The 25,401-nt window shown below is 47.5% G+C and overlaps 2 protein-coding genes across 2 annotated transcripts in view; one reads left to right on the top strand and one right to left on the bottom strand.

Moving 5' to 3' along the window:
• LOC128915711 (uncharacterized) overlaps nt 1-14,183 on the bottom strand; it is a 35,511-nt gene extending 21,328 nt beyond the window's left edge. The window contains exons 1-4 of the mRNA XM_054216440.1: nt 14,168-14,183; nt 8,623-8,782; nt 6,856-6,947; nt 5,605-5,837 (exon numbers count right to left, since the gene is read on the bottom strand). Of these exons, the coding sequence (XP_054072415.1) occupies nt 5,605-5,837; nt 6,856-6,947; nt 8,623-8,782; nt 14,168-14,183 (501 nt within the window). The remainder of the gene's footprint in view (nt 1-5,604; nt 5,838-6,855; nt 6,948-8,622; nt 8,783-14,167) is intronic.
• Nucleotides 14,184-17,176: 2,993 nt separating this feature from the next.
• Nucleotides 17,177-24,517, top strand: LOC128915710 (2-epi-5-epi-valiolone synthase-like). Its single transcript, XM_054216439.1, has 5 exons — nt 17,177-17,346; nt 19,722-20,355; nt 22,948-23,181; nt 23,869-24,121; nt 24,417-24,517. Exons 1-5 carry the CDS (start codon nt 17,177-17,179, stop codon nt 24,515-24,517), a joined length of 1,392 nt encoding a protein of 463 aa, XP_054072414.1.
• The last annotated feature ends 884 nt before the right edge of the window (nt 24,518-25,401 follow it).

Genomic DNA, 25,401 nt, shown 5'->3' with positions numbered 1-25,401 from the left:
GAAAGCAGCAGGAACATTTTTGCTACTGTGGCAAGAGCATCTGATATCAGGTTGCAACTCAGACAGTCTGTCCAACGTAGATCCTTCAGGAAGGGTCAGAAGATGAAAACTGGGAGGAGGAGTCCATCAGGAAGAGAGATTAGAGGTCTTGTTCCCCAGAGAGAAGAGCCAAAGCCAAATTCAAGTAATTATCATGACTTATCACTACTTTCTGACTTGTAACCTTCCCAGGCAGAGGAGGTGGGGGGCAAACATTCAGAAGCAGATGTGGCCATCTCTGAACATATGTTACTACTGCTCCATGATATGGCTCCCTAATGAAAAAGAATCTCACTTTTATGCATTGACTTCATTAGGTCCATATGGAGTTGCGTAGCTCTTTGGATATTAGCCGGACTTCTCATTTCAGCCCTCTCTGTACTATCTACCTGCTGACAGTTTATCTCCTCCTTAGCTGTCTTCTGATACAGATAAACCACCTTTTAACTTCACAGCCTTCATCCCAGGAGGGATGTGTTGTATGTGTATCCACCACACGCCTTTTTGTCCTTGTACTGCCTATGTGTGCAAGACCACCATTTGGAAGGCATTTCTCTTCTGCCAGTTCATCAAGTCCTGAACAGCCAGCCGTGAAGGTCAGTTGGGCACCCTTCATTTCTTCTAGATACCTAGTACTAGATACTTACATGAAAATGCCTGAATGACTGCCTTGGAGTGATTCAGGACTTAATACTGCAACCCTGCCATCATTTGAGCTTCTTGGTTCCACAGCTTCAAAACTGCTGTTGGGTTTTCCGTGTTTAGTTGGAAACAGCTCCAGGCTGATAAAAGGAATGCAAGAAATTCCTTGAACCAGCTTTGCCTCCAAAGCAGCCTCTACACAAAAGGCTAACAGCCACAGGAACAGGAAGGTGCTCCGTTTCCCGGAGCTCCTTGGCTAGCAGAGCATGGGTAACCTGGACAGGAGGTCACCATGGCCAGGGTAGCACACTGGAGAGGGTTTTCCTCACTGCCAGGACCCCTTGCTGAACTGAGAGCGCCAGAAAGAAAAAAAGCTGCTCTGCTGGTAGCTCTGACCATGCAGCTAAGCACTAGAAATACGCAGTGATGGGGAGAAGAGCTTACTGCTGTCCTTCTCAAAATGGATGAGGGGTTTAAGAGGAGGGATTGACCACCCTTGTCCTTCCAGAGCAGACTGGGCCTGGCCCTGCATGGGACCTCACAGCACGTTGGAAATGCTTTTGTCCTTTGCTAGAAGAGAGGCAGAGCCCAAATGTCTCCAACTGTGAGGAAAGCTGAGATCCAGAAGGAAATAATCTGCCTGCAAAATATCCCGCAGAAACTAATTTCCTGAATGTTTACAGTGCAATCCCTGCTCCTTGCTACAGAGGCATCATAGACGCTAACAGATGGCAACAAGAAGTGTCTTAATTCAGAGCAAACTTGTCTAAAATCAATGCTTTTGCTTACAGTGAGTCATGAACTTCCTTTGGGATTAAAAAAGAAAAAAAACTTGTAGCACCGTGTTGCATAGAGGAGATGCGCCAAAAGTGAGCACGAGAAAGGACACAGCTGCACTGTTGACAAATACAGCAAAAGACCAGGCAGAGGACATCCCGAATAAAAACACGAATGAATCTTCTGCCAAAGCTGAGAGAAAACCTGATTGGAGACCTGATCAGAGACAACGCTCTCTCATAAGGCACATACAAACTCAATCAGAAAAAAAAATGGTTGTCCAGTTCCTTTGATATGGATCATACAATCAGCATATTTGTAATAAAGATGTACTCAAAACTTATTCCCTTCCCTATGCCTTGTTCTTGACCTAAATGTAATAGCAATCCATCCTTAGGGTACACAGAACACATGAAAAAGTACAGCTCCCTTTTAAAACACCATTAGAATATTTTACTGTATGTGGACATACACTCTTGTTACTCCTAAATGCTATTCTATTGAGTACAGTTTATATTCACCGGCAAAGCTAAATCTCTAGGGAAGCTAGAGAGGGAATGCAATTTCTAGTAATAACAGCTCACAACAGTGAATACTATCCACTTATCCCCACAATTTCCAGCTATTTTGGACTCCTTTCTGAATTAACCTTTCATATCAAAAGGAGCAATTCTGCACACTAGAGACTCCGACACAATTTCATGCATAATTTATTCACTCAGTTCAACATTAAACGCAGAGTCCTTGACTTTGTCAAGGTGGATTCTGTTGGCAGACTTCACAAGCAGCAAAACAGGAGAAATGAGATCTGCAGCTCAACCTCTTCACCTATTCTGTCTGGTAAAAGGAGGGGAAAAAAGAAAAAAGAAGACCCTGACATGCTTATACAATGCCCTGCAATCAGCAGAATCTGCTGCAAACATAGTGTTATTTTTCATGTTGCGTTTTCAATTTGAAAATGGAAGGATCAAAATCACGGATGGGAATAATTTCCTGGTAGTTTGCATTCCCTCCGGACTCAATCCTGCAGCCATTGTTCAACCAAAAGTCCCCAGGGAATTCAAGGAAGCTCTTTGTGCAGGATCAGGCCTCTTGCTCACAGCTGATGCATGGCAAGGCACATTACTCAGGCACAGCAAGACAAGAGTTTAGAATTAAGGAGCTTGTTGGGAAAGGTTTTTAAATGCTGGCCCGGCACGCGTTGAAGAGGTAGCTAATTCCCACTGAAAGCACCCGTACCAGAGTCTGAACCCAGGGAAAGGCCTCCCTCCACTCCACATTTTGAAAGATGATGTCAACGTCACTGAGGTCATGGGGCACAGAGGCTTGTGCCGTGGTGTATGTGAGCTGTGTGCTTTGGTGGGGACCTGACCTGGCTTGGCAGTGCCTGTCCCTCACGCATGGGAAAGATGGATTTTTTCCATCGTGCCCTCAGGTACCAAACGAAGCCCACTGTGCACCTGAGCTCAGCAGCTCCTGTTTGGTATTTAGCATCCTTTGATAGCTCAAAAGCCCAGGTGTTTTGCAGCTGGCTCTGACCTGGGACAAGAGACAGGGAACCCGTCCATCCCTGCCAACGCTGTGCAATAAGGCAGAGGAGCAACAAGAGGCTTCAGAAACCCTGGTGAAGGTGCCACTATGGACTGACGTGCTGCCTTTGCACTGCTCTCTGCTCCCTCACTGCCCTGATGAACCGCAGTGGTAGGTGGAAGAGCCAGAGCCACGTGGGTCCCACAAAGGCCACGCTGTCTGAGGTGCACTGGCACAGATGCGTCACGTCCTTGTGGCAACTGCTGCAACATCTGGCAGCTTTCCTTGTAAAGGACATTGACAGTAGGTGTGGACACAGCACTGGACACATCCTGCAGCACTTGGATGGTACCCTCTACCCGAGGCTCGGATGGAACTCTTGGGTAGACTAGTTCTACACCAGAAGTGAGAGTACATCGTATACCTGCTTGCAGTTTGGACTTTCTGAATCACAGCTTCATGCAGCAGAAAAGGAATTCCCTGCCAAGTAGCATTATTTATATATCATATGACATTTTTGTGCTTTGAAAGAGCCAGTGCAGCGAGGCAAATCCTCTGCTGCCAAGAGCTTGCAGTGCTACAAAGATTTGAGAAGCAGCAGATAAGCAGTAATCCTGCCCTATTGCTCTCAGCTTGGAAGCAAAATTCAGCCATAGTCACCACAGCAAGGGAGCTGCAGCAGCCGCCTCCAAAGAGCAAGAGGTGGGTGATGGTTTCTGCCCTCTAACTTGTGTAGAGGAACAGGAACGAACCTGGGGCTGCAGACAATGCAGACAGCAAAGACAATCCTTGCCAGAGCTTGTTCCAGCTCTCCTGAATCTCACCACGCTTTTCAGTGTCTCTTACCCAGCTCTGCTCTAGACTGGCCTCCCTGCAGACGCTGCAGGACGGAAACACTGTTCTCCACCTCCTCCATGAAGCTGAGCTGTGAGAGCTCGGCTGTGCTAGCCCTGGCCTGGCTCCTGCCCACCACTGCCTCGTCCTCCTGCCTTTCAGCATGCCCAGGTGGCAGTGGAGGAAGCCTGTTTGGTCTCCAACCTAAGCTGGTCTTCTCTGTGAAGGAAAAGGCAGCACTGGTCACAGCCTGAGCCTCTTTCATGCACCCAGGTGCGTTTGCCCCACTCCAGCTGGGCAAATCCCAATGACTCCAAAATGCCAGGGCACCAGAGAGGCCACCAGAGTATGTCACTTTATCATTTAGACCTGTAAGATGATCCTGATGGTCCTTATACGAACGACAAAATATCTGCCAGGTTGAGCAACAACAGTTCAGAGCCCGACGCACAGATCCTGCATAGAGCGGTGTCCCCAGTGCCGGGATCTCTCTGCCAAACACGAGCATCTCTGTTCCCATCAGCTCCAGGAGTTATTCAAAGCCCCAAGTACCTGCAGAACTGGGGTCAGGATGTGCCTTCGCGTTGCAATCAGAGGATATAAAATCAATTGCAACGTTCTGTTTTAAGGATTTAATTTTCATGTCTTTGCTCCTTTCTTTAATCTCTGCACAGCGTGTACTCTGCCTGCCTCTAGATATTTTAATTCAGTCACAGTAAGTCAGTTGCACAGAATGGGCACTAGAGAGCAACAGCAATTCAATTAATTTCACACTCACTGCGGGGAGCTGGGATTTTAAATGCTGCACATTGCAGGTGATCTGTAACGTTTCGTTTATTCATATACTTGGCAAAGCTCTTTGTTTCTTTCTTATCAAACTTGGAGGTCATGAAAGCCAGAGGTCAGAAGGCTCCTGGCCATTTCATTTTAGAAACAAATATGGTACTTGTTAATGCAAATACAGTTACAATCAAGCTCACACTGACACATCCAGATTGAAAATGGAATCAGATCAAACCGGTTTGCATTAACAAGAAGAAGGGTATATATTTAATGAACCTGGCATGGGCATCACCTGTCAGTGCGCTGGACCTGCAGCAACATCCTGGAGATCCATAAACTGGAAATAAACATGGAACTCCTCTAGCTGCTGGCAATCATGAGCTTCTCTCTTTCTTGGGACAAAGTCACTAGTCGGAATGAAACAAATATAGCTAATGCATTTGCAGGTCTGAAGCCTACCACATTGCTCTGGAAGTGAGAAACTTGGGGTCTAATGGCCCGCTGTGTTGCCAGATGGGGAAGAGAGTGACAGGTTGTGGACGAATTGCAAACTTCTGCAGGACTGTAACAATTCTTGTGAACAGTGGGAGCAAGCTGCCCTGGGGAGCAAGCTCTCCTTCTCAGGGCATGCCCGGCACACACAGACGCACTCTTTCAGCTTGTGGTGTTTGGTATTAGAGACCCTGAAACAAAGCCCATCCACGTCAAGTAAAACTCTGCCACTGAAGCTCATCAACCTACATTTAGAGCTTGTGATCCCTCTGATCAAAAGGTGCAATATTTTAGTTAAGAAGAGAAAAAACTATCTTGTGTGACAGAGTTGTCTCACTGTACATCATCATGAATAAGAAATAACTCCAGTATGAGAGTGTGTTCACATATTTGCATGCAAACAAGGGTCACCACCCAGCATCTTGTGGGCAGGAAACAGGACCTGCCCGAAACTCTTTAATCTGCTCTGCATGAGAGCTCCCAAACTTCCCTTCCAACTGACTTTACCTCCAAAGTGTCTGCCATCGGTCCCACTTGCATGCTTATCTTTTTACCATCTGAAGAACAATCAAATGCTTCTTGGCTGTTCACTCCGGGATACGGCGCTTCTGCGCATGCAAGGATTTTGCCATCGTCTGGCAATTCTTCTGCGATAGCAAGGATACTGTAACCTTTAAGCTTGCCAATTAGTAAAATCTTCCTGGCTCTGATCATATGAACAAACATCCTAAAAATTTGGCCTGTTGAAAGACAAGAATGAAAATTCAAAAATAACACCATAAGAAAGACTGTACCCTGCTCACAATGAAAATTAGATGTACCTTTCAAGTGATCATCAAAAAACCCCAAACTAATCTTAAAACACTCTCAAATAAGGGTTTAACAACAGAATCTGACAAAATTTCATCTAAAATGCAGCTAAAAGACAACAGAATAAAGGGACTGGTTTTAAATGTAGAACCTTTATCATCAATGCTGCTATTGTTCAAGTGCTTGTTAAATAGTGCTTGAAATATTGCATATTTTAACATTCCCCCCATATGAAAATGGCTTTAAGATGTCTCCACATTCTTTCTGGAACCGGGTTTAAAAAAATCACTACATTACCTTGCATTTGCTCTTAGAGTCATTATCCCTAGACAGCACCATCATTTAAGAAATTTATCATCAGTGGTGTCCTTCGAACAATGTATTAGTGTAATACATTATAAGAGTACTTCACTGTGATGATATATTACCCAAAAGATGGGAACATCTGGGAAGAATGAATCTAGGAATATATTTAGTGTAATAGGCTTTATATGGGGACACAAGCCTGGGCATTGCTACTTGAAAAGGTACAGCGCCTGGCCACAGGCCACCTCCACCACAAAAGCACGTAAACCCCCTATCAGACACCACCAAACCCAAACCATATGATTTTTCCCTCCCTTCTCTTCCAGGAAGAATGATGATCTCTGCAGCTCACCAAGGGATGGGACTGGCACTGTGAATTAAAGCACTCATGAGTATGCGCATGGGCTTTTGTGCCTGGGCACGAAGGCACAGGAGGTGGAGGACACGGAAAATTCATGCCAAAGGAAGATCAAAGCCTACTGGAAGTTCTTATCTTTCTTTTTAAGTAATTTCCCCCATTTTCTGAGCATTTCCATGGCATTCCTCCTTTCACCACTCAAGAGGGACTAGAGGATGATGAACTTCAGCAATAACCTTTACACCAATCTGGTACAGTTTTATCCTCTTAGTTGACCAACTTGCCATTCAAAGAGCCAGAGGCGCATCCTTCCTGCAGCCTAACTCTGGTTTCAGTTCCTCCAGTGTCCCCTGGGCAATGGTCAGGTGAAGTTTTTCTGGAAAAAGAAAGAAATGTCAACATTATGGTAACAACCGAAATCTGAGTATCCTGCATAAAAAACAGCAACCAAGAGGGAACTCCCAGAAAAGGTCCACCTGTGCATTAGCATGAAAAATTAGCACAAAAGCGTTACAAATATCCCTAAATTACAGTCCTAAGAGTACCTGGCTTGGCAATAGGCCCATCTCTGTGCCAACAGCCACTACAGCCACAGGGGCTTGGGAAGAAGGGGTTGTGGGACCGAAGGAAAGTGTCCCCCATTGTTCAACCCCAAATCTTTCCCATTTGCGGTTGGTCCCAGACAGGTGTCTGTCTATCTGCTGGTTTGCAGTAAACGGCTCCAGCTCCCCTGGCCAGGTTTTGTTCAGCTCTAGGGTTGGATTTGTGGGTTTTTTTCAGCCAAAGAAAGGTTTCATTGCAGAATAAGGGAAAAGATGTAAAACCTAAAATTTTTTGGAAGGTGGGGAAAAAACGGTTTTCCTCACAAACCACTGAGAAAAGCAGGGTATCTCCAGATGCTATTTCACAGAAGCCAGGCCTGTGACAACCTCTCTGGATGAAGGGAGATGCCACCTATTACAAAGAGAAGGGAACAGCCGACTGAAGAAGTCCGTAGCCTCCAGACAGATTAGATTACCCTATCTGAAGAAAGTAACCACCAGAAATGGCTGGTGATGGTTCTGCGGGCCAGAATTTAGAGCCATTTCAGCCTTTTTTTTTTTTTTTTTCCCCAGCAGCTCCCCCCCCCAGCTCCTCAGTAAAATGAGAAAGAATTCATAACCCGTGTCAGCCACACTCAGATAATCCAAGATTTAAAGAGTAGAACATTTCATATAACCTCTTTTCTGCCCCTCACAAATGCTTTAACAACTTTAATAAGATAATGTATAGCTATTATCGTACAGCAAGCGTAAGTCAAACAACTATCAGCTATTATTTCAGCAACAGAACGAACGCTCAGCGTTCCTGTAATCCACAGCCTGGAACAGTTTACACATTGTCAATTTTAGACAGAACGGGCTTTTTCCACATATCAAAATGTACACTGATAAATGGGAATTGTTTAGCAGACCCCACATGGCTGGGTAATATACTGTAGCTCAAAAAAGAATAATGAGGGTATCAGTTGGACTTCTGAATTAATGATACCTTAAATTAGTTTAATTAATTAGTTTAGTTACTAGAGTAATTTAGTTAGCAGATTAATTAATGTTTGTTGAGCGCTTGGAGATAAAAGCTGCATATAAAGGCTGTTATTATAGGGTGGATCCAGAGGTGCGGGTTTTCTTCATTCTTTATTTATCCCAGCACCAATTTGATTCAGGGGCGGGAATGAGCCTTGCGGCGGGCGCTGTGTGGAGCCTGGCGTGCTGATTTTTCACGGGATGTCGTCCAACACAGGCATTGCCATAGTAAATAGTCGATTGGCTGAATATCTTCCAAAATTTAGGAGTTAGGACTTTTTGTTGGCACCTCCGCTCCTCGAGGCCACGGGCACAGACACACACACGTCCGTGCACACTTTGCTATATATCTGGGTGCAGCGAACTCTCATTCTCCTTCCTTCCACTGTCCCCCAGCATTTATGGCATATTCTGAACAGAAAAATCTAAGAACGCGTTCATACGATCACAGGAAAAAAGCACAGGGTTCCAAGGGAGTATCCGTACCTCTTTGAGGTTGCCATTGCATCCAGGTAAGGGTCTAGTCCAAGTGCAACATCAAGAGCTTTCTGTAAGTAATTCTTGAGCTGTTCAGGAACACGAGAGTCATTGAGGGCTATTTCTTTGGCTTTGAGCAGGTTCTCAGCAATGAGTCCAGCTGGGCTTTCTGAAATGGAAAATAAAAGGCAGAAGAGGAATTTAGCCCCAGGTTTTTGAAGGAATATGAAAACAATCGCAGAAATCTTCTCAAACTGAAAAAACGTTCTACTTCCAATTCATTTTTGACCCCCTGCATTCTCCCTTTTTTACCCTACTACTGATCCTTTTTCTGAGAGGAAAAGGATAAGAACATTTCAGAAACATGAATTTCACTTCTGAAGCTCTGAGACGGACATTGAACACTGAACAACCGCGTGTGAAACCCACTCCTCTAGCTAACTTCTTCCTTGGAGAAAACAGAGCGCTTCTCAAACAGCTCTTGCGAAAGGAGGCAGATCCTCTCAGGCCAGGACATGCCGGCACCGGGTCTAGCTCTGTCAAAAGGAGAATCTCTACCACCTGCACGCCAACAGGGTGCACAAATCCCCCCGACACGTGCCCGTGCCACGGGGGCTGCTATGCACGGAGTCTGCTGAGCAACCCATGATGCTCATGTCTAACATACAGTTACACCTGTCCTAATGCAGCCGAACTGACACATACCCAAATAAAAAAATTATTGTGCCACGTCCATGATGGCATAAAGTCAAAGATACTCTTCTTCAACTAATGATTTTTAAGCAGGTGATGTAGCAATCGACCTGGCAGGAATGCAAACTCCTAACCCTTCCTCTGCCTTCAACCTGCCACAACAGCTCGTGGTGGTGACGTACCATCCTGAACCCTCAGTTTCTCAGGTCAAAACCTCTAACTATGTTTGAACCCATCAGCACCGCGTGCCAGATCTCCCAGCACCGTTTCACAAGCCAGACCCTGCCAAAAGCTGATTATTCAGGTGGAGAGAGAAACAGTTATGCACAGCACAACAACATGTCAGCACTTCAAAGGCTTCAAAAACATCTCTAGGACCAAAGTATTTTGTCCTGGGGGCAAAAACAATGTTGCCCATAGCACTGTACTTGCCCTGAGACCTCAGAAAACCCATATCATCATGTGGCAGCAGCCCTGGCCCCACAGAACGAGACATGGTTCAGAGAAACTCTCCTGCTCCTCAAGTGTGAGACCACGTGCTGGGTTATGAAAGCACCAGCGAGACACGATTTCAGAGACATGGGGCAAGCAGGCTGTGAGTAAAACTGGGGTGGAGCAGATTGCCCCTGGCAGGATTTTATTCCCTATGATAGAAAAGCTGCAGACAACTAAATGAAGCGGGTGAAAAGAGGATGTTTCCTCTGGAGGACTGGTCTGGACCAGCCTAGCAGCCGTGGGGCAAAGCCCTGTCCACGTGGAACTGCTGTTGCTGCAGGCACCACGTCTCCATCCCCCAATGAGTTTCTGGTGGGGTCTTGGAAACCATGGAAGGCATCCAGCCGCCCCCCAGTCTGACAGCAGAGCTTTGGTATGAAGCCACTGAGGACATCAGAACATCACCACATCTAGCCCACTGATGGGAAAGACTGTATGAGCGCAAATGCAACATCACATTTTAGGAACAGCTTTTAATCAGAAGATCATTAAAAGATCAGATGGCACAGTGGAGATACATATGTGCCTCCAACTTGTCTGTTCTCCATTTCTTTCCTATCTACATAAAATGCCACCTTGGATATATTCCCCAAACACTGGGTCTTATGGGTGTCCTAATGCAGCTTTGGCGATGGTCTGGTGTCAGCTTCCAGCCAAGTAGTAGCATGACAGCAGGGTGTTTGCTTTTTAATGTCTTCTCTGTCTGAGCATTCTAAGGGATAAATCTGAGACGGATACACTAAGCAACTACCTCTCCTCAACGCAGGCTGTGAGAATAGTCAGGTCTCCTCATTATTGATGTGACTACTTTGAGTGTCTCTTTCTACATCCCCCCCAGCACACCAAGATGAATGGAGGTACAGCAGATGAACCCGTCACCAAAAGAGCACCAGGGCTCCCAGTCGCTGGGAACCACTCCTTCCGCTGGTATCAAGGGACACCATGCGAATAAACTCATGTCTTTGGAAATGGGGAAAGGTCTAAACCTCCCCAAAGGTCTGCTTCTCAGAGCAGCATTTCTCAGCTTTCTGTAGCTAAGCTCACAACTCTTGTTTTTGAGACAACTTCACCGATTTACATTATCCAAACTACAAAAAAAATATGAAAGCAGACAAGGAACATAAATAAATAAATAAATAAATATATGCATTTTCCATGGGACTTGCCAGTCTGGACCAGACTTAGAGGCCATCTAGACAGCATCATGCTTGTGGCAGTAGCCCAACCTGACGTACAAGGCAGGCAGATTTAGGCCAGCTATAGCAGGCCTTGATTTACACCTCATGCCAATCTCTTTCAGCGTTTTTATAATTAATTGCAAGTGCAGGAATAACCACCCCCTTCCATGTTAGTTTGTTGACTTCAGCAAATCCCTCAGCCCAGCTACACGTTGTGTGAAGACACATTGTCTGTGTGCAGCTTTTTCACCACCGCCTGAGCAAGCATCTCTGGGCTCCCCCCGTACAGACACAGGACGATGGAGGTCGGGATCTGCTCCTTCGCCCAGCCAAGCACTCTGAGGCTTTTTGTTAATTCAAGGGAAAAAAACACGTTTACAATCCATGTCGGATTTTAGTAATCATCATGTTAACGCTTCTGGATGAGTAACAGACAAGGATCCCCTGTCACTCAAGGAGGGGGAAAACGAGATTTACCTCCAGCTGTTTTGTAACCTGTGTTATACCACCAACCGCAAGCGCCAAGAAGCGCTACTGAGGGGAGGGAGCACGCAGTGCATGCCAAGATCAACTCCATATCTAAAGTTATACAATCTGTTCAGGAAGTGCTGCATTTTTTTACAGCCTGATGATGCGTTGGGCCAACAGCAGAGGTCAGGATTGCCTTCATTTATGCAACACCCGACAAGTCAGAGCAGAGCCCAGGGCTGGCCGCAGGGCCTGGCCAGGCTGCACGCCAGGCTCTGAGCACTAAAGTGAGCAAAAATTTATGTAACTACTTTTCCCGCCCCCCCCCCCCCCCGTGTTACTCCAGGAAAAAGCGCTTCGTTTTTAGTGCATAGTTTTGCACAACCCCAGCAAAGCTTCCCGACCATATTAAGCACTAAACTAGATTTCCTGGTTGCCTCCCCACAGACATCTCTCTTGCTTTCCCATCTGATTGTGCATCATCTTTTTCGTGCATACAAGGAGCGGGGTGAAAGAGAGCTCACTCAGAGGAGGAAAATGCTGCCAGGCACAGAGCAGATGAGTTCAAGCCCTACCATGAAAGAGCAGGAAAAGGCTGTTTAAAGCCTCCATCAGCTTCATAAAAAAGATAAGGTGGCAGTTCTTAAAATGGACCACAGTTGCCAGCAGGATGGTTCCCAGCATCTCCCTAAGTAGGTGCTGAGAGCACAACCAGCCTGTTTTACAACTAAGCGGAATAATAGGCTGTAGCTTCTACTTTTTCCCAAACCAGGCACTTTTTGTTCACACTAAAGTCAGGACTACAGGTCCGGGCAAGGTTGTATGTGGGGGACATTAGTGTCTCCTGAGCAGGCAGGTGGTGCAGCACCAGGGAGGGACGTACTGCTCCAGAAGCAAAATTAAACTCTACAGCTTGGGATGGCACTTTTTTGGGTGGGGGAGCTCAGCCAGGAAAGGGGAGGATGCTGTACTGTTTGCAGGGGGCTGCCCAGGAGAAGGCATGGAGAGAAGCGCACAAGAAGGCAGTCTGGATATGGCAAAAAAACAAAAGCAAAGATGCCACATCCAAAGATGCGGGACCAGATTATTGGTTCCCATTTTTGGCCTATCCTCATTTCACCTTCCAGCCTCTAGATCTATTTTGCAGCCCCAGCAACAACTTCCAGAAGAGCTCCCCTTCCCAGCCAGGGCAGAGCATTGAACCTGGTCCACCCAGACACTGTGCTGCCGGACAAGCGCTGAGCGCTTTGGCAGGAGCTGCTCGATGCTAAACACTTGGAAATCCAGTCTGATAAAATCTTCCCAAACAATTCACAGCCATCATATTCACCAAGGCACCTCAGGCATTGCCAACAGCTTATCACAACACTCACCACTTCAGCTTAGTGTGTAAATACACCTCGGCTGTTGTATTTTACCAGGCAATCCTGTTTATGGAAACCGCAATGCAATGCTCGAGCTCTTGCCTTACCCCACCAGAACCCCGCACACAAAGCTGCAGGAGATCGCTTGACCCAAATCCACAGCACTCAGCTGCGATGCGTGCCCAGCGTACGGATGGAGCTGTAGCAGAGGGAAGCAGGAGTGTGGTTGTGGCACATCTGGGGCTGCTTGGTGGCTCCAAAGCCACCACCCATGAGCCCGTGCAGGGCCATGTGCTGGGACACAGGCATCTCATAGCCCACGTGGGGCCAAGAGTGGGCTGGCAGCATGGGCCAAACCCAAGTGCCTGGCCATTGAATATTGCAGGAGGTCCTGAGCAGAGCTTAGCTGATGCTTAGCTGATGCTTAGCCACAGCATCGGTAGTGCCAGAGCCTGCAGCAAAGTCAGCAGTGATGGCATGGGGAGAGGTAGCGAGCACGAGGAAGAAGAGGGGAGGAAGCAGCTGAGGTGGGGATACTGCCGCTCATGGCAGGAGCCAAGGTGCATAACCCTGCCTGAACTTCAGGGGAAGGTGAGGAAAACATACACCAGCCAATGCGTTTTCTACGAGCTCTACTGCTGGAAAAGCGGTAGAAAAGCCGTCTGCTCCTGAGCACGCCTCTGCTCACATCAGGGAGGCTCTGGAGTCTCTGGCAGAGAGAATGCAAAGCATACGTTTATTTTCATACATAATAAAGGACGCTGTGTGCAGCAGGGGTAAGTGGTACCCACTGACAGTCGGATCCAAAGCCCAAGGCAGTCAAGGGGAGCCTTTCAATAGCTTCAATGGGCTTTGGATCAGGCTGCGAGAGAACAAAGTCTCTCCGTTCAGAGAAGCCTGGATTCCCACACTCAGCTGTTGATTTTAGAAAATGGCCAAAAAAAGCAGCAAACATCTCGCTGTGTGTGCCACGCCAGGCACACGTGGCTATCGCAGGAAGCACCAAGGCAAGGGTAAAGCTGCAGAAAAAATATTGATAAAACAAGCACCCCAATCCATCAGAAATTAGTCACAGCCAAAGCTCTCTTGGCACCGCAAAGTGTCCACCTTCCCACCCATCCCTTTCTCCTGGGAGCGTCCTTCTCCCTCCACTTCAGGTTCCTACAGACCGACCTCCCCTGTTCAGCTCCAAACACCTCTCCCTAAACCCTTCCTCTGCTCCTCTCTTCCAAGACACAGAGCCTGTAGGTCCCATCTCTGTGGGGCAGTGGGGGACCCAGGACTGGGACATCACACGGCATCCCCTCTTGTCACACCATCTCTCCCGGAGCTCCCCACCCCACATGGGGAGTTTACCTGTAGGATTATGCATGTCGCTTCTTGTCCCCCAGGCCTCAGAAGATGCTGCTGTGTGTTCGCTGCCTCTGCAGAGCAGCACATCGGTGCTCAGGTGTCGGTTGAGGGGACGGGCTTCTCCACCCGTGATCACCTGGGCAGAGGCTGCGCAGGGAGGATGGCCCCGGGCTGGGGCTGCACCCGCTCCAGCTGCACCCGCCTGCCCCCACCCAGAGCACAGGCAGCGGCTAACATCCAACAGCATCTGACATGAAAAAAGAGAAAAAGAGAAAAGCTGATTTCCAATGCCTTTGGCTTTACATAAGAGCAACATTCACATCCTGACCTTGGGAAGCTACTGGTTCTGAAGGAGATAATCGGCAATTTCATAACCTTCTGGTTACGTAGCACAGACACATGTCCCAGCTAAAACATCAGGTATGAGGCTAAAAAAAGTCTCAGGACTTTGAACCCCAGGTTATCTACAAGTGGTCCATAGCTACGAGGTCACCCACTGCCCCACACAGCCAAACATCAGAGAATCCGCTGCTCTTGGGTCCGGCTCAGAGGTCAGGGCTCTGCATGGGCTGGAGGAGGTTGTGTCACACGGGTACCAGTGGTCCTGCACCCCCAGAAATGGTCCCAGGAATGGATGGGCTGGAGGAGGTTGTGTCGCATGGGTACCAGTGACCATCCTGCACCCCCAGAAAGGGCTCCAGGAATTCACCGGCTGGAGGCGGCATCAGGAGGAACCACTGGTAACACCCAAGGTATCCAAAAGCCTAACATGGCCTGCAGCAGAGTTGGAGCAGAAAAGGCTGGAGAGGAATTAAAGGAAAGTAATTAAAGAGCATGTGATGGAGTTGAGGTCGGCTGGCCGTCTCTTCCTCATGCAGATGAAACACAAACTGAAGTTAATGAGGAAAAGTGGACAAGCCCATAACCAGAATGGCATCTTTCACCTCTGGGATGCATCACCCTGGGCTAGTTCAGTCATGGACCGACTCAATGTACCTAACAAAGCCTGCTGAGGGACCCCGGGGCTGGGCAGGGGAGGGGAAGTGGCTGGGGGGAGCTGCAAGGCTCTTGGCAGCCCCTCTAAAGGATGGATGGTAGAAGGCCACGGCAGTCATTGGCTATGCCAAGCAGACAGAGGTTGGAAAGTCGATTTGTCAACTTCTAAAATGAAACAGAAGACATTTCAATGCCCTCAGAACAGAACAGGGAAGTATAAACGGAAAAAAAGTAAACGCACAGAGCAAAAGAGTAAAAGAAAAGCAAATAAAATAAGTCCCAATGCTCAGTGGATTTATATTAATCGAAACAAATAAACAAGACAAACAGGACAGACCTCCTTGCATACCTAAGATTATTCCATCATATGATTTAGTAAACAACAAACTGCATTAGACCTGCAGCCCCTGTGGAAAGCAATCCAAATTGTGTTTGGATTAGGAGTCACAATTTCAGACGAGTATTTGGTAAACAGGCTAAGAGCTTTAGTATGCCATCGAATCTGCCCTCCGCTAGATTTGGAGGTGACTTTGGGCAAGTTGCTTCTCTTCTGGTGACTCTGTTTTCCTTTTCTATACAATGAGGATAACAGTCTGTCCCCTTCACAAAGCGCTTTGCCATCTGGAGATGGCAAAGCTGGAGATGCCAGATGTTAGGAGTTTCCTATTGCCCTCCCTGGAGCAGAGCTACATGGCTTATAGAGTTTATTCTTGTAGCTTTTTCACAAATTTGAGGTAAATGCAGGTTCCTAAGTGAGTTTGGCTGCAATTAAGCCTTCGATGCAATGAGATCTTGCTCTTGACGGGCTCTTGAAGAACCATTTTTTCCAGCCTCTGCTTTTATGCCTGTTTTCAGTTTTCTTGATCTTTGCTCCTGAACAAGGACAGCCTTCAGAAACATGACCAAGGAGAAGGCAAAGACGGGTTTGTACCTTCAGGCACTGCCGGTGAAATCAAAGGAAGACCTTCCCCTGTGCCAAGGGAGTGTCTGGTGTGGCAAGCTGAGCCCAGGGCTCTCTGAAAGCCCCAGCTGGAAGATCACGTGGGAAGGTGAATCGTGCATCCCTTGGTCACGTGGAGAGCAGGGTGCCGGCTGCTGCCAGCATGGGCTCCCTGCCTGCCCCCACCATGCCACCGCTTCCTAGAGAAGGGGAATTCATCCCCCTGGCTGAGCCCATCCCGCAGGATCAATGTGCCTTTGGGTCAGGGAGATGGAGATCTCAAATATACAGGGGTGATCTGGCATTGTCTTAATAAGACAGATAGGTGACAATTGCAGGAAAGCCCAGGACCCAAAAGGCAGGGTCATCAAGGCTCAGATACCATTGCCTGGACCACGCTGCTGATGCTGAAGCAACTCCACTGCAGGGAAACCTCAGCATCTCAGTGTCCTACAGGCAGCTGGGCAAAGGAATCACAGCTCAGCTCACCCCCTAAACAGCCCCTCAGGGGACAAACTCTGATTGTTTTTTTTAAACCCGCCATAAAAGTTAAAAACAACAACGACGACAAAAATCATTCTGTTCCTCAACACAAGAGAACCCTGGGAATGTGAGCTCAAAAGAGGTTTAATCAGCTGGTATCGATCCTGTCCCCATGCTCCAGCTCCTGTCTCACCCCGTAAGAGCAGGTTAGAGCTGCGGCCAGATCAGAGGCACCGCACGGCAAAGGAGGTTCCTGGACATCACAGAGAATCACACAAATTGCCTTTCATAACTTTAAATTTGCTGTAGGGCATCACGTTGGAAATTGATGTATGCACTGCTATTGTACTTCTTAAGCATTATAAAACTAGCTGATTATACAACCCCCTCCTGGTACTCGCACATGTCTTCAAATGCTCCTACCACCCCAAACGTGCATCCCAGATTAGATAATCTTAGTTTTGTAACTGGTCTTCCCCATGGAGACGCGTCCTCCCCTTCCAACACCCGGTCACCTGGAGCCTTTAAAAAGCACCTCAAAGGCACCCAGTTACAGGAGATCTCTTAACAGGGAGATTTCACCTTCTGGAAGCATGCCGGTGTCGGAAAAGTCCTTCGCTCCTGTGGCCCCGGCCACCATACCTCAGGAGCCCCAGCAGACAGACTTCCAGCTGGTGCGGGTCAAGAGCACATGGTGCCGGATCAAGAAAGGAGAAGCCCTATCCGACTGCGAGGACAAGATAACTCTCTCCGAAGCAAAAATGTAAGTACAGGGGGTCACGTTGCCCATTGGCGATCGCGGAGGACGGCTTTGGCTAGCCAAACTGTGCCATCTCCCTGGGAGATGGATGGGTGGGATGCATCTCAGAGGGAAAAACCATCTCATGTGCCCTTGCGGCTTAAATCCACCATAATCCCTACAAAAGTGGGCTTCAATACATGTGCAATATGGCAGCACAGGTATTTGCGGTTCTCCTTGGCATGACTTGGCTAAGGTACAGTGGGAATTTATGTAGACGGGAAGTTTCTTTAAACTTCTGACATGCTGACGCAGGGACCTCTGAATGCTGCACTTGGGCTTTTTTCCCCCTGTACGTACAGGAAATCTTTGTGTGCAAAAGCTCAAGCACAGGCAGGGGAGGAGGATGCGTTTATGGAGAGAGTTGCAGGTAAATGAAATGCCCAGGTGGGAAAAATAAACGCAGTAGGTCACCGACAGGAGCAAAAACCATAACGCATCTCTCAAACTGTAGGAGTCACCGAATGCTGCTTCAGAAAGAGGAGAGAGGCAAATTTCCCCCAGGGATACATGCAGCTCTTTGCTGATATTACATCTCTCCAGTTAATTATCCTTTAATTACAGGACACTCCTTTTCAGGAGCGTGTGGAGCCCTGTTTGTGAGGCAGGTCTTCCTTAATACAGCTATTTTTTCCATGTCAGAAGTTTTCTAGCATTGTCATACTCAGGTTTTAACGTCACGAGTCTAACCCTTTTCTCAGTCAGGTCCGAGGCATGGTCACCAGCGCTGGCAGCGGGCAGGGGCTGCCCTCCAGCACCACTCAGGCAGGGCTGCAGCAGGTGGAACAGGACTTTAGGAGACCCACAGGCAGTCTGATGGACATCAAGTCCACAGCAGGACGAACCTAGGGCCCAGAGCACGCCCAGAAAAATCCTCAGCTGACATATGCTTCAACAAGGGTATGTTCAGCTTCAAATTCACTGCTGTTTTTGTACAGCAGAGGGGTTGCAGTGGGTGCTAGTTGTGCCAGCCGGCACCCAAAGCTGATGCCACCAACTAAAACTCAAACCCATCCTGTCTCTTCGAAGGGTCACATGCCAGAAATGGATGCAACATGCACATAAAGTACAGCTATAAGGTATATATTTTCTGCATTAAAACATACACAAGGATGTTTTTTGCAATACTGCCTTTCAAAAGCCCAGAAGAAACTTTCTGGAAGATAAAAATCCTCACTGGTTTTCTTTAACATTTTAAAAGCTTAGGGCCAGGTTTAGAGGCAATTTGGTAAAAAATCCTCACTGGTTTTCTTTAACGCTTAAAAGGCTTAGGGCCAGGCTTAGAGACAATTTGGTAAAGAAAGCAGAGAAGTGTCTATTTAGACCCTTAAGAGAAAGTTCAGGCATGTGGAAAGAAATTTGGCATGTACGGAAGTCTGATTACCCAACGAGCCATCTGCTTATTCAAAAAACAAAACAAAGGTTGATGGAAGCTTTCGGGTTTCACCCAACTGCAGCTCAAGAAGAGGTCTTATATAAAATGCTTTTTGCTGTTTTGTTCTGTGTTTAAAAGAAAAAATAAAACAAGCCTTTCCTGATTCCCAACAAACTAAAAAAGCCACTTGTTTTTCACCTGGGTCCCCCTTCCCAACCGCAGTAATAACTGGGTCGCAGGGCTGTGTTCTTCACTGGTTTAGGTAGATATTACATGCCAGCTTTGTAACCTTCTATTTATCCTTTCAAACTCCACTACAGCAACCTTTGCCAGCTCTCAAATAATTACATTTTTTTAATTTTAACTACCTGGGAGCACTTCCTATTTCCATCATACCTGTTTGGAGGTAGAGAGAGCCACTTTTCGATGAGTCCCACTGGTCAGCTGGAGAATGGGAGAGTCACTATTTTGTATGGAGGGGTGTGTGTGTGTGTGGCTGTGCACAGACAGGAATAAATCAACTCGTATCGCCCAGATATACCAGGCAGAGGATGTTTCCTTCATAAATACTTTGGAAAATTTTGGCAATCTCTTCCCCACTCCCTTTTGGGAAGCTGGGATGATTGATCTGGGGTTTTCTGCTGTTTTATTGGCAAATGAATGAATTGGAAGGAAAATTATTTGCTTCACTAGCCCTTCTTGCTCTCTGTTTTATCGTTACCACGTAGAAGTTCAGCCATTTGACTGTTCTCTAAGATGGGGGGGGGGGTTCTCTGGTGCCAAAGCAATTGAGGGCTGACACCCAGGAGATGTGTCCCACTCTCACAGCCCCACACTTTTGCAGTGCACGGGCAGGAGATCCCATGTTCCCCACCCCCCAGCTACATCCTTAAACTAGTTCAGACATGCAAAATGCAAAAGAGGAATACAATGATTTCAAACAATGTTTTCTGACCCTTGCCAGAGGTGAATGCGTCTCCGAAGGTGGGATTTCCTGGACAATTGAAGCCCCCATCTATTTTTGCTACAAAGTGGTAGAAACGTACAATATTCTGGATCCTTCTAACACTACTCTGCTCTGGGGTCACCTTACTGACCCCCAGCAACTAGAGCTAGCCAGTAGCGGCAAAAGGAAGCTGAGGCGCTTTATTGTCATAGATGAAGTTGTTGACAAACTTTATGGCTCCAAAGTCAGAGAATACTTTGAAGAGAATAACGTTCAGCACAAAATCCTCGCCCTGCCTACCACTGAAGAAACAAAATCCATGGACCTGGTCTTGAACATCTTGCAAGAAGTCCAGAACTTCAGCATCGACAGGCGAACTGAGCCCATCATCGCCATCGGAGGAGGCGTCTGCCTGGACATCGTAGGATTAGCCGCGTCCCTCTATAGAAGACGTACCCCTTACATTCGGGTCCCAACAACCCTCCTCTCTTACGTTGATGCCAGCGTGGGGGCAAAGAACGGGGTGAATTTCCTGCAGTGTAAGAACAAGCTCGGGGGCTACACCCCCCCGGTAGCCAGTTTCCTGGATAGATCCTTCATTCAGAGCATTCCTCGTCGACACATCTCCAACGGCCTTGGTGAAATTTTAAAGGTATGAACTTTCGCAACTGCAGTTTTCAAAACTGAAATCATGGAATGGTTTGGGTTGGAAGGGACCTTTAAAGGCCATGTAGTCCAACGCTCTTGCAATCTTCAACTAGATCAGGTTGCTCTGAGCCCCATCCAACCTGACCTTGAATGTTTCCATTTAACCTCTCTGGGCAACATGGGACAGTGTTTCACCACCTTATATCTAGTCTGAATTGACCCTCTTTTAGTTTAAGCCATTACCCCTTGTCCTGTCACAACAGGCCCTGCTAAAAAGTCTGCCTCCATCCTTCTTGTAAGTCCCCTTTAAGTATTGAAAGGCCGCAGTGCTGGCAAGATGTCCATCAGCATCCATGGCACCGTGTCCGTCCCACTCCCAGTAAAGAGGGAGGGTAAGTGACTTCAGATTCGTAAATTCTCAACGGTGCAGACTAAGGTGAGATAAATCTCAAGGTCCATATACAAACATTTATTAGCTTCCCAAAATGGTTAGCATAGGTCTTAACAAGTCCACGATAATTGGTTAGGTATATAACAAATGATGGCAAGTGGTGAGGTGTGCATTGTGTTACTTAACAGCAGGTATAGGACAACTTATGGCAAGCGGTACTTAAGGTCGTACTTAAGGTCGTTACTTAACTCTAACCGTCACTTAACAATTCTAAGAGAAAAGAGAAACTGAGGAATAGAGAAAGGAAAAGCCAGAGAAAAAGACAGAGATAAAGAGATCACAGGTACTGGTTCCAGCATCTTTTTCAGGGAATCTTCACAGGCATAATCTTCTTTCTTGGAAAAGTCTTCCCAGGCATGGTCTTCTTGGGAAGAATCTTCCCAGGCACAATCTTCTTTCTGGGGAATAATCTTCCCAGGCACTATCATCTTCTATTGTTTCTTCTTTGTTCCCCCTAGGGGCACTTATTTTCCCCTTTTATGTTTGCTGAATTAGCATGGTCCACCCCCCTTGCCCAGGACAGCCTTGTCTCAGGTTTCTCCCTTCTCCCAGGCGACGTGTAGCATGATTTGGGTGGAGAGACGAGTGCCATAGTCATACATGTTTAGCATGATCTCTATAATCTTCATGAGCATATGCAGGGGTGTGCGCTTTCATATACATTTCGCGGATAATGAAGCAAAGGTCACTCATCGGACACAATGGCCTTGAGAACTGAGAGCTAGCAAGCTCACCACATGAGTGGCAGAACTATCCTGTCTTCACAAGACAGTTCTCCCACACTTCCAGGCGCCAGAAATGTGAGCCTTATCAGTTCTTTGAAGGCCAGGCCTGCATTATTTATTTTCTTGTGAGTGTTTGAGGCATTCCATTGAAGGCTTGGAGGGCCTTCTGCCCCTCGGCAGGGCATTTACAGTCTGTCCCTTACACACTGTATAAACTGCCCTATAGAAACTGCATGGGGCCTTACAGCTGCTAAACTTGTTAGAATATCCCTTACACGCAGTGCCTAGTGCTAACCCTGCGGAGCAAACTCCAAAACTTAAGGCCAGATGTAGAGACAGCACGACCAGGGAAGAAAGCATCGTCCCATTGAGGCTGCTCCATAGCACTCTAAAATGAACTGCTGGCAGAGAATTAGAGTTCATTATACTGGGGATTAATAATCTGCAAGATCATTTGCACCTGCCTCGCAGGGTATGTTGAGTGTGGTCAATCAATCTCCTGCAAGACAAATTCTACTTCTAAAATTACCTGGGAAGTGCACAGTAAATGGTTTTATGCCTGAAGAGCTTTGAAAACTTTTGATAAAGCAGTGTCCAAGCTACTGCAGTGTATTAGAGGTAAGTTCATCAGCATCAGTAGCATTTTTCAGTGCTTGCACAATGGGAACTCCCCAGGATATCTGGAGGTTTCTGGCAGGGAAACCTGCAGGTCACCATTCCCCACTGCAGGAGGGGACTAATGCCCCAGTCAGCAGGTGAAAAAATATGTACTTGTAACAATGAAACCACTTCTGAACCCTCATATTGCCCACACTGCAGTGCTTTCCCACCTTCCCTTGCCCAAAGAGCAATTCCAAGGATCAGATGAGAGCTACCCTGGGGATGTCCACCATCCAGTCCCTGTCCTGGGATGGCCACCATTCAGCTGAGACCATCTCAAGTTTCCTGCCAAGCACACAAACAGCCAAAGCTTGTTACAAACCATCTGCTGGGCTTCTGGAGCATGTAGCAAGCTCACAGCACAGTCAGCGTTGCCCAGTAGCAAGGGCATTTGCCCACCAGTGCTCCCATTATCTCTACCATTTTACCAGAGCCCCACTGGGCATTTCCACACTGCCTTTTGCAGACGTCTTCACTTACCACAGCCGACAACAGGCGTAACACCAAGTCATGACATTCCCTAGAGATCTGTTGAATATACACCAAACATCTAGATGCTAACCAGGAACTGTGTCTACAGAAATACTTTTTCAGGTTGCAGTGGTAGAACTTGCCCATATACCAAGTGTGCAGGTATTTCTTTGTTCACGTATAACATGATATTAATTATAGTCCAGTCTATTGAAGAACTAAAGTTTTCAACTACACGTGCAAAGATCATGTAATTATCTTTGATTACCTCTTCTGTTCTTTGTCCTAGATGGCACTCATGAAACACAAAGGGCTGTTTGACCTGCTCAAGACACATGGGAAACACCTGCTGGACACCAAGTTCCAGTCCTACAGCGGCTCTACCGACCACGGGGACGCTGCACTGCAGACTACCAGGATTGCCATTGAAACCATGTTGGAAGAGCTGGCTCCCAACCTCTGGGAGGATGACCTGGACAGGCTGGTTGATTTTGGTCACCTCATAAGCCCAGAGCTGGAAATGGTGGGTGACAGGCTTTATTTTTCAACATCTATTTAAAAAGAGGAAAAAAAAAATGTTTTCAATCAGCAGCACGAAAACTCAGTGCAAAAGGAGCTGAGCCAAACTCCAGATTTGCACGTTACCTCAGATCATCCAACACACCCAGCCTGGTCCTGCTGGATAAAGAGACCCCTTTCCCTGCCCCGTTTCCCCCCCCTACACCTCCACCCGTGTTTCCTATTCAGACCACAGGCCAGTTATTGCTTCTTACCAGGCATTTACCACAGCACAAAGATAACCAGATTTCAGTGAAGCCATTAGGAATCACCAAGGTGAGCTACAACAGTGCAAAGGCACGGAGCCCATAGCCTGCATTACTGGGGAGAATTTGCCACTGAGGAATAAGGAGGGAGGATTAGACCTCATGCAAAATTCAGAGCTCTGCTCTCCATCCCATGGTGCTCTTCATCAGTGATTTGAATGGGAGGAAATTAGATCCTGGATTCCTATGGGAGATTTTACATGCAATTAATCACCTCTAAAAGAGATCATCCTCTGCAATCCATAAATCGCAGGATGCTAACATCCAGCAAATCTCTACTTCTACTGCTGTGAGTCGAATCTTCACAAGCACTTTTAGAGAAAGCCTTCATATTTACTATTTGTCAACCCAAACCTTTTCCCCCACCTGCCTTTGCTCTGTTTCAGAGGGTTTTGCCATTGCTGATGCATGGAGAAGCCGTGAACATCGACATGGCGTTCATGACGTACGTTGCCTACATGCGGGGGCTCATCACGGCCGAGGAGAAGGAGCAGATCATCCAGTGCATGAGGGGGCTGGAGCTGCCGGTCTGGCACGGCGGCTGCAGCTGGCCCCTCATCAAGAGGGCCCTGATGGAGCGCCTGAAACACAGCGGGGGACAGCCCCGGATGCCCCTCCCCACCGGGCTCGGCGTGGCAGGTACTGAGGGGGGAGACACCAGGGACCCCCCCCCGGAGCGGGCGCTGGGGGATCCCGGCACAATGACGTGCTGAGAGCCCTTAAAGATCACCTAGTTCCAACCCCCCTGCCCTGGACAGGGACACCTCCCACTAGGCCAGGCTGCTCAAAGCCCCATCCAGCCTGGCCTTGAAAGAAAACTCATAAGAAAACAGAGTCTCATAAACTGGAGGGGCTAGTCTCCCCCCTAGTGAGTTGGCGTAGGCAAGCAGGAAAAGTTCTGGATGTCCAATTAACTACGAGTCTTATTTCACAGAGATATTCAACGACACGAGTGAGGAGACCCTGGAAAGAGCGTACAAGCTGTGGGTCAGGGACTGCAAGACGGTGCTGGAAGAAGAACCACCTGCCTTCTGAGAGCTGCGAGCGCGAGCTGACAGTCCTGCCCCACATTCGACATCGTAAGTTAGAGGGCAGGACTGAATTTTAAATAAAATAAATAACAGCAGCCCCTGTAAAACCACGTACACCCCAGAGCTGCATGGAACAAGAAAAATATTGGCATCTGACCTGACTTACCTCTTTCAACTGCTCTGTTTGAAAGGGAATTCATTAGACTTGTGTAGTGCTCGAGAAGTGATCACTCAGAAGTGAAACCACCGAGTGCCCATAGCGTAGTTGATAGCAGGCTGTCTCCTTTTGGGGGAAAGCGAGTGGCATTTATTCTTTCTTTCGGTTAATCCAACCCGGGGGCTGCCGTGGCCTTGCACAGCGCTCTCCCACCTTGGCTTGTTGCGGGACCCCTGAAGTCAGTAGGTGTATCTGGCTCATAGACCGTGCAAGAGAAGTGGGGCATCTTCACGGCACCACACAGAATCTCTGTGCTATATAAAAATCTTTGAAATGGGGTATCTCTTTCACCGGTTTTGGCATTCTGAGTTCTTCTTGTTTTCTCAGCTCATTCAAACTAGCCAAAAAAAGAAAGTTAGCTGCCAGCCTTTGCTCCCAGAGTAAGGGAAGGGCAAACTCTGATTACGGGCACCGTCACGTAGCTGCAGATCAGCAGATATTGCTACTGTGAAGCACGACAGAAGCCGTAGCAAGACTGCGCGGCGGTCCTGTGTCTTGGGACTCTTAGATACTGAGGACATGCTGGCAAGGCTCATCTTGCTGCCAAGATGTTCAGCGGTGGTTTTACTGCGTAAACCCTGCAAGCCGCTGGTGTGACAAATACAGCAGGAGCCGCATCAGTGTTGCCTGTGAACAAAGTTGAGCTCCAGGTGGTACCACAGAACCCCCCG

The sequence above is a fragment of the Rissa tridactyla genome, chromosome 10 (genome assembly GCF_028500815.1).
Source record: "Rissa tridactyla isolate bRisTri1 chromosome 10, bRisTri1.patW.cur.20221130, whole genome shotgun sequence".
Classification (NCBI taxonomy): domain Eukaryota; kingdom Metazoa; phylum Chordata; class Aves; order Charadriiformes; family Laridae; genus Rissa; species Rissa tridactyla.
Note: the sequence above shows the minus strand (reverse complement) of the source record. Positions and strands in the feature narration are given on the sequence as shown.

Coding starts and splice junctions, on each gene's coding strand:
- LOC128915710 (XM_054216439.1), top strand. CDS start 17,177: ATGCCGGTGTCGGAAAAGTCCTTCGCTCCTGTGGCCCCGGCCACCATA. Junction 20,356..22,947: donor GCCTTGGTGAAATTTTAAAG/GTATGAACTTTC, acceptor TCTTTGTCCTAG/ATGGCACTCATGAAACACAA. Junction 23,182..23,868: donor TAAGCCCAGAGCTGGAAATG/GTGGGTGACAGG, acceptor GCTCTGTTTCAG/AGGGTTTTGCCATTGCTGAT.